The 13691-nt window shown below is 48.6% G+C and overlaps 1 protein-coding gene across 1 annotated transcript in view; it reads right to left on the bottom strand.

Moving 5' to 3' along the window:
• Kcnip1 (potassium voltage-gated channel interacting protein 1) overlaps positions 1-12641 on the bottom strand; it is a 357022-nt gene extending 344381 nt beyond the window's left edge. Inside the window, exon 1 of the mRNA XM_060363874.1 lies at positions 12057-12641. Coding sequence (XP_060219857.1) covers positions 12057-12144 — 88 coding nt within the window. The 5' untranslated portion in view covers positions 12145-12641. The remainder of the gene's footprint in view (positions 1-12056) is intronic.
• Positions 12642-13691: the final 1050 nt, after the last annotated feature.

The following is a 13691-nucleotide window of genomic DNA, read 5'->3' as shown; positions in this document are numbered from 1 at the left end:
ATGGCAAGCCAAGGATATGTGTGGATGGACAGATGGACATGGGAAGGCAAGGAATGAGCCTGGGGCCTGTAAGCAGTATGCTGGTAGAGGGATTCTAAACTGTCTGGACAACCGCAGAGTCCACTCAGCACTGTTGGCCAAGTGCTGGGGAAGCAGTGATGGCCCAGCGTGTAGTCCTTATCCTACAGAACTGGACGCTGTGGATAAGCATGGACAGCAGGGAGATGTAAGTCAGGGGAACTTACTGTGGATTGGGGATAAACAAGTTCCAGAGATCTACTGAGTGGCATGAGCTTTGGCTGGTCACATCGTCTTGTATACCGTGGAAGAGACTTGATATCCCGAACGCACTCCCAAAGGTAATGGTGTGATGAGACAAACATGATAATTAGCTTGACTGCAATAACCAGTCTGCTAGGCAAACATAAGAAAACATCAAAGTGTTATTCTAACCATAATAGCATATAATTTTAAAAATATGTATAAATGTGTACTGCAGTAATACAATGTGCTGTGCACGAAAACAAGGTAGCATGAGGTGACAGGGTATGTTAAAGTACATGTGGTTGGCTTCAGGAGGCAGCAGAGGACTGAATGAGGCATTGGGGTAGGGGTTCTGGGAAGGCCAAAACCCAGCCAGGAGACGAGCAACTGTGAGAACCCGGAAGCTGAAGAAGCTGGTTGGTACTCCAATGAGAGTGACATGGCCTGATTTCTAGGATACATCATTTAGGGTGGTCACAGAGAGAGGGAGAAGAGACAAGAGGCAGAGAGCAGAAATACATAGAACAAATCACAAAATCACAAAATACCCATAAACCCTTGTAAGAAGTCTGCCTTCAGCTCAAAATGTCAAGAATGGGGAACTGGATGGCTCAGTAGTTAAGAGTGTTTGCTGCTCTTGCAAGAGACCCAGGTTCAGTCCCCAGCACCTACATCAAGAGGTTTACAATCACCTGTAGCTCTAGTTCCAGGGGACCCGATGCCCTCTCTGTCTTACTTGGACACCTACACCCATGTGGTATACATGCATACATTAAGGCATGTGTGTAATTTTAAACCTTTAAAATTGACGTCAAGAATCCATTGGAGGCAGTTTCCACAATTACATAGTCTGTATTTTAAAAAATATCAGAATGGCACACTGATAGATGAACGGATAAGCACATTGTTCCATAACAACACAATGGAATAATATTACCATTATTTAAAAAGAAGTGAAATTGACCCAGGCTATAATATGAACAGATCTTGAAATCAGGCTAAGTGTACCAAGCCCGACACAAAAGAGTTAATACTAGTCTACATCCATGAAGTACTGAGCAGAGACAAAAATTGTAAAACTCAGTAGAATGGTGATGGCCAGAGCTGGGGGAGAACAGGAGTTTGTGTTACAAAAATTTTCCGGACATGAATGGCAGTGACAGTGCGAATGTACTCTCCCCCCGAAAATGAACTGTAGAATGGCTAAAATACTAAACCTAATTTTATAGATACTTATCACAGCAAAGAATATAAGAAAAGGTATGTAGTCTCCTTGAGCCACCGTCACACAATACCGCCAAGCAAGAATGCCTTCAATAACAAGTTGATGTTCTTCCAGTTCTAGAGGCTAAAGGTCAGAGGTCAAGTGCTGGAGGAGTTGGTGTGGGGTGAGGCATCCCTTCCCAGCTTGTAGGTGACGACCTTCTCACATCTCTACTGTCTCTTGCTCTTTTGATAAGGACAGCAGTCCCATGGGATCAGGGCCCCACCTGAGCGACCTCATTAAATACTTCACTCAAGGTTCTGTTGCCAAATATAACCACACTGGGGGGTTAGAGCTTCAGCATGTGAATCATAAGGGGTGGGGGGGGGCACAGTTTAGTCCATAACAGAAGGCGAGGCTGCTGAGAAGCTTGACTGGGTGCTCTTCCTCCAAAACAAGCCACAGTTCTCATAGGTGGCATTGGCAAATGCTCCAAGCTCCCCACGCATAGGGGACAAGAGCAGAGAGCTCCCAAGGGAACTGGGTTAAATTCCTTCTACAGCCACTGCAGTCTGTAGACAATGGGAATTGTTATCCCTCTTGTTTCTGTCACATTTGGGATGGTGGACTGCCAGCTCTGTTCTTGTGAGTGGCGGGCAGAGCACACCAGCAAGTTTGTGGACCTCTGCAAATCCAACCTGCCTCGTGACTTTGAGATATCCCGAGCTCCGAGTGAGTTAGTTCCAAGCTGATGTGTGCAGATCCTGAGCAACAAGCCTCGGCTTGGCTTGACCTGCTGAGGTTTGAAAAACTGTCACCCAAGCTGACCCTGGTTAATCAAAAGATTACATAAAGAAAATTGGGGTAGACTATCCCCAGCCTCTTTGAGAAAAGCCCCAGGGTTATATTTTCCTACTGCTGTTACTTACTTCTCTCCATCCAAATAACTTCATCTAAGCAAGAAATGAAAATTGGTCAGACTGGAGTCACAGCTGGAAATACTTGCTGAGTGGTGTTTTCTCCCCTCTCCCTGAAGTCTTGTCTGCTCAGCCATCTCTCCACCACTTTCTACTATTTGGCTATAGAAGCTAACCTGTAGGTAATGGTTTGGCATCCTTGGGACTTGAGAGTGGCAGCCTTCTCTGGAAATGTTCTTCTTTGGTCTGAATGAAGATCTTGATTCCTAAAGTAACAGTGTGTGTTACCTCTTGCTTTCTTCTCTAAGATGTGTGTATGTTCGTGCATGCACGCATGCATGCATGTGTGACAGGGACTGGGGATATACATTGAGACTAGGAGACAGACAGCCCAGAATCACAGCTCTGGCTCTGCCCTCTGCTGACTGGGGGCTTGTTGGTTGCAGCTTTCTATTGCCATGACAAAAATGCCCAAGAAAACAATCAAAAGCAGAGTTTTGTTTTGGCTCACGGTTGCAGATGTTTCAATCCATGCTAGCTGGCTTTCTTGCTGTTTACCCTGTGATAAGACAGGGTGATAAGACAGGAACATTATAGCAGAAGCGTGTGGAAGAGGAAGCTGCTCATGCCAGGGCAGTCGGGAAGCAGAGATAAAAGGGGCTGGAACAAGAAAACCTTTCAGATCTGTGTCCCCATTAAACTCATTCCTTGAAACAACTGAACCCCATTTCCACTAACCCCTTACTAACTTCATTAAACATGAATCCATCAGCGGTTAATCCATCAATGCAGTTAACAGCCCACTTCATAGTGACTAGCTGTGGACAAAGCCTTCAACACTGGAGCCTCTGAGGGGGCGTTTTATATCTAAGTTGCAACAGCCTTCTTTCCTCTGCAGCGTAGGTCTCCATTTCTGTAAATGGGACTCAGGTGAGCTCTCCACGTTGGAGGTTCTTGTGCATGGTAAGATGATGGGTGCAACTGTGGGCACTGGGCACCCAGGGTATGTTGGGCAGATAGCTCATGTGCTATCTTTGCTGCTCGTGTAGGTATTACGTACTAAATGCCAGCCCCAAAGCTGGAACAGTTCTTTGAAACCAGCAGTTCCCTCATTTGGGAGATGAACACATGGAGGCTCAGCAAAGGGAAACCACTATTTAGTGAAAAGGCTTAAAGGTTTATCTCAAACATTATACATTGTAGCTCTGCCCACCCACTGTGATGGTATTCAGTGCCTGTCTCTCCTCCCACACACTCTGCTTTCTCCCTCCTGCCTCTTGCTAGTAGACCCTTTCTTTGGATCAGACAGACCCACCATGTCATATATATGTCTACACGCACACACACACACACACACACACACAGTGGAGTTTTATTGAGCGAGAATGAATGAAATCACATTATTTGCAGAGAAGTGGATGAGACTTCAGGTGGGTCTTTGGGAGGTGACTAGGTTGTGAAGGTGGAGTCTTTATAAAAGAAGCCGTGCAGCTAGCTCCTGCTCACTGACGTCAGCACACAGATGACAGAAGAGAGGCCCTGATAGAACTGTGGGTCATCACATCACCTCAATCTCAGACTCAGTCTCAATCTCATCTCCAGAATGGAGAACTAAACGACTCGTGACCACTCAGTTGGTGGCATTCAGTACATTAGCATGAATGGCCTAAGAAAATATGACAATTTGGATTCAAGACCATGTGTGACTCCAGAGCAATTGCTCTCTGTACTCTGAAGGACACAAAATGCAACTGTGGTTCTTCCAGGAAGAGAGGAGCAGGACTGGCCTGTGTTCACAGTCCTTCTGCCTCCGTCCTAGCAGGGGAGGGAGACTTTCTTCAGCCTCCAGACTACAGATCTGTGGAGTTCAGGAGTTCACCCTTGGTGCTAACTGGCCTCCCCTGAGTTTTTCCTGGGGTCTTGGCTTTTTTATTCCCCTCACCTGGTCCAGAGTATGTACTGTTTCCCCACCATTGATATGATCTTCTCCTTAGTTTCCCGACCTTCTGTATGGTACTTGGATACTGGGTCCTTCAGATTGGGATGTAGGTGGACACCGGGGAGTCCCTGACCTCAGCTGAGCTGTGAAGGACATCCCTGCAGACACAGCGATGGACAACTACAGGGGCAACCAGTGCAGACTGCTCTAGGCCAAAAGTGGGGCTGAGCTTGGGAAAATTGAGATGAGATCAACGCAGGGGTCGTGATCTTGACGCCCTACCTCATCAAAGGCAGGGTAGCTCACCACTTCTGGCAAACTTCAGCACATAAGAAGGAAGGCTGTGGAGTTGGAGAGCCGAGAAACAAAGGCAAGGCCTCAAAAACAGTTGTGTAAGGCACAGGTCCTGATACTGCTGCTATCTACTTGTCATTTGTTCAACTTTTTGGGGTGCAGGTAGTTGAGGCACCTATTATCACAAATTGAGTGCCTGTGTGAAGGTCATACTCTCCCACAGTTGGTGGCCAATAAACACCCAGACATCCAGGTAATAGAAATCTGTACAACTATTGACAAATTCTCAGTTATAGAACTTGCTGTTGTGACTGGGTGTGACGGGGAGTATTGATATCAGAGCTAGAAGGAGGACTTGGTCAGTGTACTGTTGTTTCTTTCAGCTTGGCTTCACCTCTTCTTGCTATCAGCCACAGCTGAGACACGTGAGGAAAGAAAAGTATCCATCTTAAGCTTTAGCAGGACACTGCTACATGCCAGGCTGTGTGTGTGTGTGTGTGTGTGTGTGTGTATGATATGCTGTTTTATTTAGTCTCTAGTAGCTCCAGGATTTGGGCATCACTGGCCTCATTATATAAAGGAAGAAGGGCTTCAAAATGGGGAATGGCTTATCTGGGGAATTCCTGCCAGAACTGACAGATTCGGACACTGTCATCTGGCATCATATCTGTGCTTCTTTCCTTATGCCTCGCTTCTTTCCATGGCTGCATTGGCACTACTCTGCCCTTGGTATCTGGGTTGACAGAAGAGCTCAGGGAGCATCCCATAATGTTAAGAAGTTAGGGGAAAGTAAGGATTATAATGGAGGAAAGGGGATTTTGGGGCCTCAGGGCTTCAGAGGGCCAAGCAAGCCCTGGTTCACTCCATTCTTCATTGTGTCACAGCATTACAGCTCCCAGTGCCCTCTTGCTATATAAGGGCCATTTCCAGCTACTTTTAATTTGGAACAAACTAGCCGCTCCCCCGTGGTCCTGAAGTTAATAGGATGTCTGTGCAGCATTGCCGGGCTAAGCATCCCTGAACAAATTATTCTTGCTTGGTATTAGGGTTATCTAGGAGGGAGGCCAGGAAACTTCAGAGCAGCGGTTCTCAACCTGCTCAATGCTGCCACCCTTTAATACAGTTCCTCATTATGGTGACCCCCAACCATAAATTATTTCATTGCTACTTCATAACTGCAGTTTTGGTACTGTCATGAATGGTAATGTAAACAGTTGATATCTGATATTCTACCTCTGTGAAAGGGTTGTTTGACCCCCAAAGGGGTTGTGACCCACAGGATGAGAACCTCTAGTTTAGAACGATAGCTTTGTGGTGGGAGTTTGCTTTTCATCTGGCTGTGGAGACCCAAGAGAGCACCTGGCCTGCTGAAATGGGTCATTGGAGTGATGGGGTCATTGGAGTTATGGAGGAGCAAGGGGCCTGTTATGACAGAATGGAAGCTGTTGGATGTGGGAAGAGCCAAAGCAAATGCAGGCCTCGGTGTGGTAGCTCTGACCCGATGCCATTATCATATCTCACAGAGCCCAAGAGTGAAGGTCATCAATTTCCCAGACAAGTCCCAGCCCCCAACTCAATGCCAGATGACCTACTGCCCCAAACCATGCCCACTTCTAAATAGATAGTTCTTTTACAGTTTCTTTGTAAAAAGAAAAAAGTTGGAGGAAGACCCCTTAGTAGCATAAAGCCCACCTAGCATCTGGCAGATGCCTTGGCTCCATTCACTTCTCCAAGAGGTAACAGAGAGGCTGAAGAACATGGCTCTCTTATGTGCTTGGTCTGTGAATGGTCACTTTTCTTATGAAGCTTGTTCTTTAAACTCAGGTCATGTCTCCTTCTGAAATCTGTCACAACCCCTTGAATGGCAGGTAGCTTCCCTGAAAAGATGAAAAGATCCAGCTGCTGAAACAGTTCTCAGCAAACTCACCAACACACTGACCAGGAAGCTGGGGTGGAGGACTCTCTGCTGGGCAAGGTGGGGCATGGCACAGGTGAGGCATTTTCTTCAGCTCCAGGAGCAAAGAGAGTGCCTGCTTTTGGCCCCACAGGACTTGGTGTCTAGTACCAGCTTTGCCACTTTCCAGCTGGGCCAGGTGGTTTAGCTAATCAGTTTTCTTGCCTGGTAAAACAGGGCTGTCAATTCCTCCTTCCAGGGTTGGGACTAGAGCCAAGCAAGGGAGATGCACAACAGCAAAGAGAGGACTCAGTCCTCTGCACCTGCAAGGTGGACATTTGCCTTACTAACTGCATGCCCTTCCTTCACCACCCTCGGTAAATTAAACTAAGTAGTAAATAAATAAAAAGTAAAAAACAAAACAAACAAACAAAAAAACAAAACAAAAAAAACAAACAAGTCCATACTTGGTTGGCTTTGCTATTCTCAGATCAAAAACATAGACCTTCCCTCACTTGGGGGACTTTGTGCCATTCACTCACACAGCTGGGAGACAACAAAGGTGCATTGCAAGCCCAGCTGGCCTAAGGCAGAACCATGCCAGATCCAAGGTGAAGCCTGAGAGAACCTGGGACAGCAGTAGGGAGGAGACATGAGGAAGAGTGTGTCTTCGGGAGATCTATGGTAAAGTCTTTCCTTGCTTGGAGAGGAACAGCCTGAACCAAGTGTGAAGAGGAGTTGAAACCATGGCTTTGTCCTTGACACAGAGCTCAGCTCCCACAGGCTCCTCTTGTCCCATTGCCTCATGGTGGCCTGGACCATGCTACATGAGCTCCTGGATTAGGTTCTTTCCTCCTGTGCCCTGTGGCTTTGTTGTCTGCTTCCAACCCCGCTCCCCCATATGTCTGCATGTGTGTGTGTGGGGGGGGGTCATAGGTTGACTGACAGCCAACATCTTTCCCATTCGTCCACTTTATTTGGGGGGCCAAGGTCTCTCAAAAAATCTTTAGCTCACCCTTTCAGCTAGACAAGCTGGCCAGCAAGCCCCAAGGATTGTTCTGTTTCCATCTGCCTGGTGATGTGATTACAGACGTAAACTACCACGCCCAGCTTCACAGGGACCCAAACGCAGGTCCTCCTGCTTAGGTGACAAGTACTTACTGACTGAACCATCCATCTCATCAGCCCAAGGGTTACGTTCTTAACTTCCAGAAAGGTGTGAATGTGAGAGAGGTGCTCAGACACTGATGGCCAGTGAGATGGCCCTGCAGGTAAAGACATTTGCCAAGAATCCCAATGAGCTGGATCCTGGGACCCATGTGGTGAAGAAAAAAAAAAAAAAAGAACCAAGACTCGGGCAAGTTGTCCTCTAACCTCCACACACCTGCTGTGGCAGCCACATGCCCAGGCGCCACAGGTCACACCACTAGGTGAAATAAAGGTGTAAAAATTAAGCAATATTTTTGCCCTGGGAAGGCCCTTTAGAAAGCAAGCTTGACGGAGATTAACACCATGCAGTGCTTAGGCAGCAGGGCTGACACCATCACAGACTTTTCTCAGGGGACTGCCGTTGGTCTGTGCTGGACACCAGTGAAAGAGGGATTGAGAGAGAGAGGGTGTGCCAGCTTTGAGCTCTCACAGCCCCGAGGTACAGAATGTTAATAACTGCCACACTCACCCACGTGAACCGAGTGCAGTAACAGAGAGTAATGATCCCATTTTATGGATTAAGAAACTGAGGCCTGAAGTGGACAGCTGCCATTGTGGACGGCTCTGGGATGCCCCATACTGGTGCCTCCCCTTGCATTTGTGTCTGTGACTTTTTAAAAAAATAATAATAATTACTTGTTTTTGTGAAAGGGTCTTTCTGGGTTGCCCAGGTTGACCTCTAATTTCCCTGGCCAACCCATCCCATGCCTGAGCCTCACAAATAGGCATGTTCCTAAAGCACATACCACCATACCCAGCTTGGGAACTTATGGCCTTTATTTATTTATTTATTTTGCAAAAGAAAATCATGGAAGAGATATCTAAAAAAAAATCCGAGTAGAACTGAAGGAGAGAGAGTGCCAAAAGTCTGCTTGCCCACCTTCTCTCTGAGGACATTTGAGACTGTATAAGAGTTCAGGCAGAGCTCTGAAGGCTTTGTATGGCCAAGCTCCTGCCCCTGCACAGAGTTAAGCTGGCGATACTGATCAGGTATGGGACAGGTGATGCACGGTGATACCCAGAAAGTTCTAATGGGAAGCGTCCTTCTGGGGCACCGGCTGGTGGCTCTGCTGTACAGTACATTGCAATCACTTAATTCTGCTGATGAGCCCTGCTCTGTAGTCACCCTGGCTACAGTGGGAATGGAGAGCTGTGGTTTGGCCGCATAGAGCATAAAGTAGGGGGAAGGCAGCCTTTTGAATACTATTAAGAGGGACACGGATCACTAATTGTGATCAGGGCTTATAACTTATAAGCCAGTGGGACGGATATGCAGGGAGACCTGAGCAGTTGTCTCTGTAACAGGAAATCTGGACCACTTGGTAGCTCAGACCAGTGACAAAGTGGGTGTTGGCATCAAGGGAAGATGACCAAGGGAAAGGGGCTGGCCTTGAGTTTTCCGCATTCCCCGTGCATTCCCAATGATGGAGAAAAGCGAGAGGTCCCTGGACCAGAAAGAGGAACATGATAGCACACTTTCCTAATTCAGAACAGGACAGAGATTAATTCTTCTGTGGAAGGTTAGATTGTCGCAAATCTAGAACTTAGTGCAGTTAATAACAGACAAGAGAGACCAGAATAAAAGCCAGAAACCCCTGTGCAATCGTAAAGTGTCCACACAGGGTGGAATCCAAATCCAGCTTGGGGTGGGGTCTCTTTTATTCTAGACTCGGTGGAAGCCCTTTCTCAGCCATCCAGATCCAGGGCTGGCCCAGCTCCCACTGTCATCACTTATTTAACAAATATTTAACCAACTCCTGGATTCAGCAGTACTCGCCCTGCACATGTCTGGCTCAGAGCCAGGGCTGTGTAAACATTTGGTCTGTTCTGCATAGCTGAGGCCACGGGTATAGGTAAAGTTCAGACACAGTCTTCCCCTCTGCCTCCTTGTGCAGCCTCCCCAATCCCTAGCTGTTGGAAACTTGCTATTGAAGCAGCTCAGAGGCAGTCACTTGTGAGTCTCCACCAAGTCCCTTCTGTGTCAGGTGGATCTTGGTTTCTGGGATTCTGATGGGGTGTGAGTGCATTTGTGTGTGTGTGTGTGTGTGTGTGTGTGTGTGTGTGTCCTGTCTCTCCACAGCTGGCTTTTCTGCAGAGAGCACCATTTTAGAGCCACCATCTCTCTGGCAGCATCAACCCCCCTCTCTTGCCCAGCCATGCCTCTGCTCTACCTGAGCTTAGAAGCTACTTTTTTGAGAAGCCCCTTAGTCAGTCTGGGCACTTGTCTTCTGTGCTGATTGTCCTTCACCCTCATATATACAAATATATATTTACATCTCAGCACTCAGTGTGATGTCCAGTTGGGTCCATGTGGAATCTGTGTCCCACCAGGCTCTGATTTTCTCATAGGGAAATTTCATCTGTGAAATAATACATGTAGTATCCAAATGTGGCACATGGGACGTAAAGGCTCAATAGATAAATATTGAGAAAATATCTTCATACTCACTTATTCAAATATCAATATTTTCTCTCTCCAGAAGTTTGTCTCTCTTACAAACACACACACACACACACACACACACACACACACACACACACTGTCTTTTTGATACACTCTTTCCTTTGCTGACTCACTTTCTCCTGATCATATTTTGAGCATGTTGCTTTGGCATGTAGACCCCTTTTCAGTTAGCTGAATGGTTTCTGACCTTTGTCCTGGAGAGGAATGGGTCAGGTTCTCGGGTTCTCCACCATACATGCACGCCCATCTCAGCCTCTGACACCCCCCCCTTCTCTACACCTGCTATGCCTTCCATGAAGGGATTCTACATATGGCTTTCCTAGACCCTTGCAGCAGCATGCAGAGACAACCAGCAGGAGGTAATGAATTCATTTCACAGATTAAAAAGAAAAACAAACCAGCCACAGAGACGCCATGTCTTTCCCCAGGTGGCAACACCAGAGCTGAGACCTTCCTCTAACTGGGCTGGAGCTCTTTCTGGGACACATCAGGGAGTGGAAGTGGGGTAGGATGCTACCTCACCTGTCAGTCCCTCAGGTGGCTAGACTGTCACTTGTCTGAGGACAAGGGAATGTCACTATGTCTCATATCCCTGCCTTCTCCTCCTGGAAGCAAAGCCACTGAGCATTGCTGCAGCTGTGCCCCTGCTCATGTCCTGCTCTTGGCTCTAGGCCTCCTAACTCCCAAAACTAGATGTTCAGTCCACCCAGGGTACCCTGGAATGACAGTATCCTAGTTCAGGAAGGGGCCACTGATATGACGGGAGTCAATGAAGGACCAGGGGAGACGGTAACATGATCTCATGATCCTCCCCTCACCAGCCATGCAATCAAAACCAGCAACCCAGTACAGCTGGATGCCTGGGCAATGGCATGAAAGATAGCCACCCAGGGCTTTTGCCTCCCCGAATTGCCAGTGTTTGTGGGCTTCCTTCCCTTAATATTGAGTCTGCTGCTCCCAGTGTCTCTTCCCCCCCCAAAAAAAATAAGACTCATTCTTCCTGAGAGAGGGCATGAATATTTAAAGACATTTTTCCAGCCACTGGAACAGCACCACACTGCTGCTCTTCCTTTAAATTTATGCTCAGAAAGTTTGCCCGAGTTCCTCTCCATGTCCCACCCTCCCCTAGCGCAGAATATCAAATAGAGTTTCTGAGAAGTTTGCCTCTTTTTTTGTCAGGAGGTTTATCAGGGCTCCTGGCTGTGTCTAGGAGCTGACGATGTGCATGCAGTCCTTCTCCGTGGCCACACAGAGTTAAATCTGCAAACTGCCTGACACTTCAATACTTGGAGAAGCAAGAAAATCAGGCATGGGGAGGAACGATCTTCGGAGACAGCGGATCAGTGGGCAGACTCCAGAAGCGCAGGACCCTGGGATCCCACGGGAGCAGCCTCAGTGCTGACTGCAGAGCTGATCAGGATTCTGAGTTTGCCACGGCAGCCCCAGGGCCACCTCCTGCTGGGCCCCTTCAGCATCTCTGCTGTGCAAAATTACTCACAGCACACTGCATCAAATCTCTCTCTTATCAACAAGACACAACACTCCCAGGATAAGTTTTTAAAACTCCAGTCATGCCAAGCTGCTTCCCAGACTCCGGGAAGGGTTCCGTTTCTCTGCCCATCTATAACCAATCAGCAACACATCACCAACTCCATTTCGAAAGTTCCAGGCAATTACAGCCTCCTGAGCTCCCTGGCTGGGCGCCCACCTGCCTAGGGTCAGGACCTAGGTTGTCCACGGCCTCTAGTACCAGGCGTTTATTCCCCAGCCTTCTCAGAGACCCAAGACTCCAGCACTCTAGGAGTGGCACACTCAGCACATGGAGTCAGTGTCCAGTCAGGTCACATCAAGGCAGGACGCAGTCTCCCTACCTTTGCTGAGGGTCCCGGTGATGAGTTTAAAGATGGTCTGGGCGAATTTCACGAACCCGAGTCTGCATCTTTTGGAGCAGCCGCTCATAGTGGCAGAGGGGAGGCAGGTTCTGCAGTCAGCACCCGGAAGGGACGGCACCCACCTCGTGTGCCTCTGGACCTTGGAGCCTGCCTAGGTGAACCCTGAGAGATGGATGCACCCCAGAAACCAGTCTCCAGGAACAGCCCAGCTGCCTATGCAGCGAGTCCAGCTCTGCATCCAGAGAGCCTGCAGGGCAAGCCCTCCCTCCCTCTCCACCCCCTCCTTCTGTCCACTCAAGTCCTCACCACAGGAGCACCTCGGGATGCCAGGGCTGGGACGGCACTGCCAGGCTACCTAGGGCTTGGAGAAGACTAAGATGCAAGTGAAATTGAGCAGAGCAGGGAGGGAGGAGCTGGAGCCCTCCCAGGCTTTGCTGACAGTCTTTTCTACAAGGCAGCGGTAATGTAGCAATTAATACTCCAGTCAGAAGGGAGGGACTACTACACAGAAAACACGGCCCCACAGCTCCCGCGCTCAGCAGGCTCACTTGCTCGCTCCCTCGCTCTTCTACTCTGTCCTTCCCTGTTCATCTAATAGATCAATTCTTGGAGCCTTGATCTGGATCTAGGAGAATGCCCCACAGAGCGAGAGGCTGCAGCTGCTCCAAACACTCAGTGGAAAGTTTGCAGGCAGCCTGGGACCAGAGAGGGCAGGGTGAGTGGAGAGGTGCACAGACCCACCCCCCCGCCCCCATCAACCCCCCCCCCACCTCCAAGCTGATCAGTACACAGGTGCTATCTGCCTCCCTGCCTCAGAGTCGCCTGCCTCCTGGCTTCAGGGGCCCAATCTCAAAAGGACTTGCTGCACCCAGCCTCTGTCCCTGCAAAGCATGCACGAGTACACGCTGCCTCACGGGGATGAGAGCAGCACAATTAGCCTCAGAGAGACATAGAGAGGTGACAGAGGCTTAAGTAAGTTGACCATAGTGCAGTACTATGAACTGGAACTTCAGGCCTTATGTAAAGTCCAACCATTGCGTAATAAGCACTTGGCTTGTGTTTCATATAGGAAAGACTGCGAGGGATAGAAGGGGCCTTGGGGGACATCTCACTGCTCCACGGTGGCTCCACTTCACTTTCTTGGTGACTCAGAAGGTCACTGTGGGTGGACCTCAGCCATGAACATCAGCTCTGGATGCTCTTTAGCTGCGTGTGCACAGCAGTGATAAAGTCCACCACCTCTGAACCTGGTCTCTTCCTCCGCACCAGCTCCTCTCTGACCTTGCTCTGGAGCATGACCCAGAGCAATAGGTTGGTAAAGAATTCATGAGTGGACAGAATGACAGACAAGCCAGAACCCAGAACTCATGCTCTGTGCCATTTGGCCTTGTCTCTCCTGGGAGTGTCAGGGAAGTCAATCTTTAAGAAACAGACCTCAAGCCCTAGGGTGGTCACCAACCAGGTTCAGCTCCAAGGAGAGGCCTGGGAGAGAGTCTGCAAGCTTTTCTCTAAGCCTCCAGTCCCTCCGACTTTCCCTGCACGCTATGTCACTATGCCGCAGTGCTTGCGGAGACTATCTCATTGTGTTTGATGCCTTAGCCTCCCAGAGAGCTA

The sequence above is a fragment of the Meriones unguiculatus genome, chromosome 11 (genome assembly GCF_030254825.1).
Source record: "Meriones unguiculatus strain TT.TT164.6M chromosome 11, Bangor_MerUng_6.1, whole genome shotgun sequence".
Classification (NCBI taxonomy): Eukaryota; Metazoa; Chordata; class Mammalia; order Rodentia; family Muridae; genus Meriones; species Meriones unguiculatus.
Note: the sequence above shows the minus strand (reverse complement) of the source record. Positions and strands in the feature narration are given on the sequence as shown.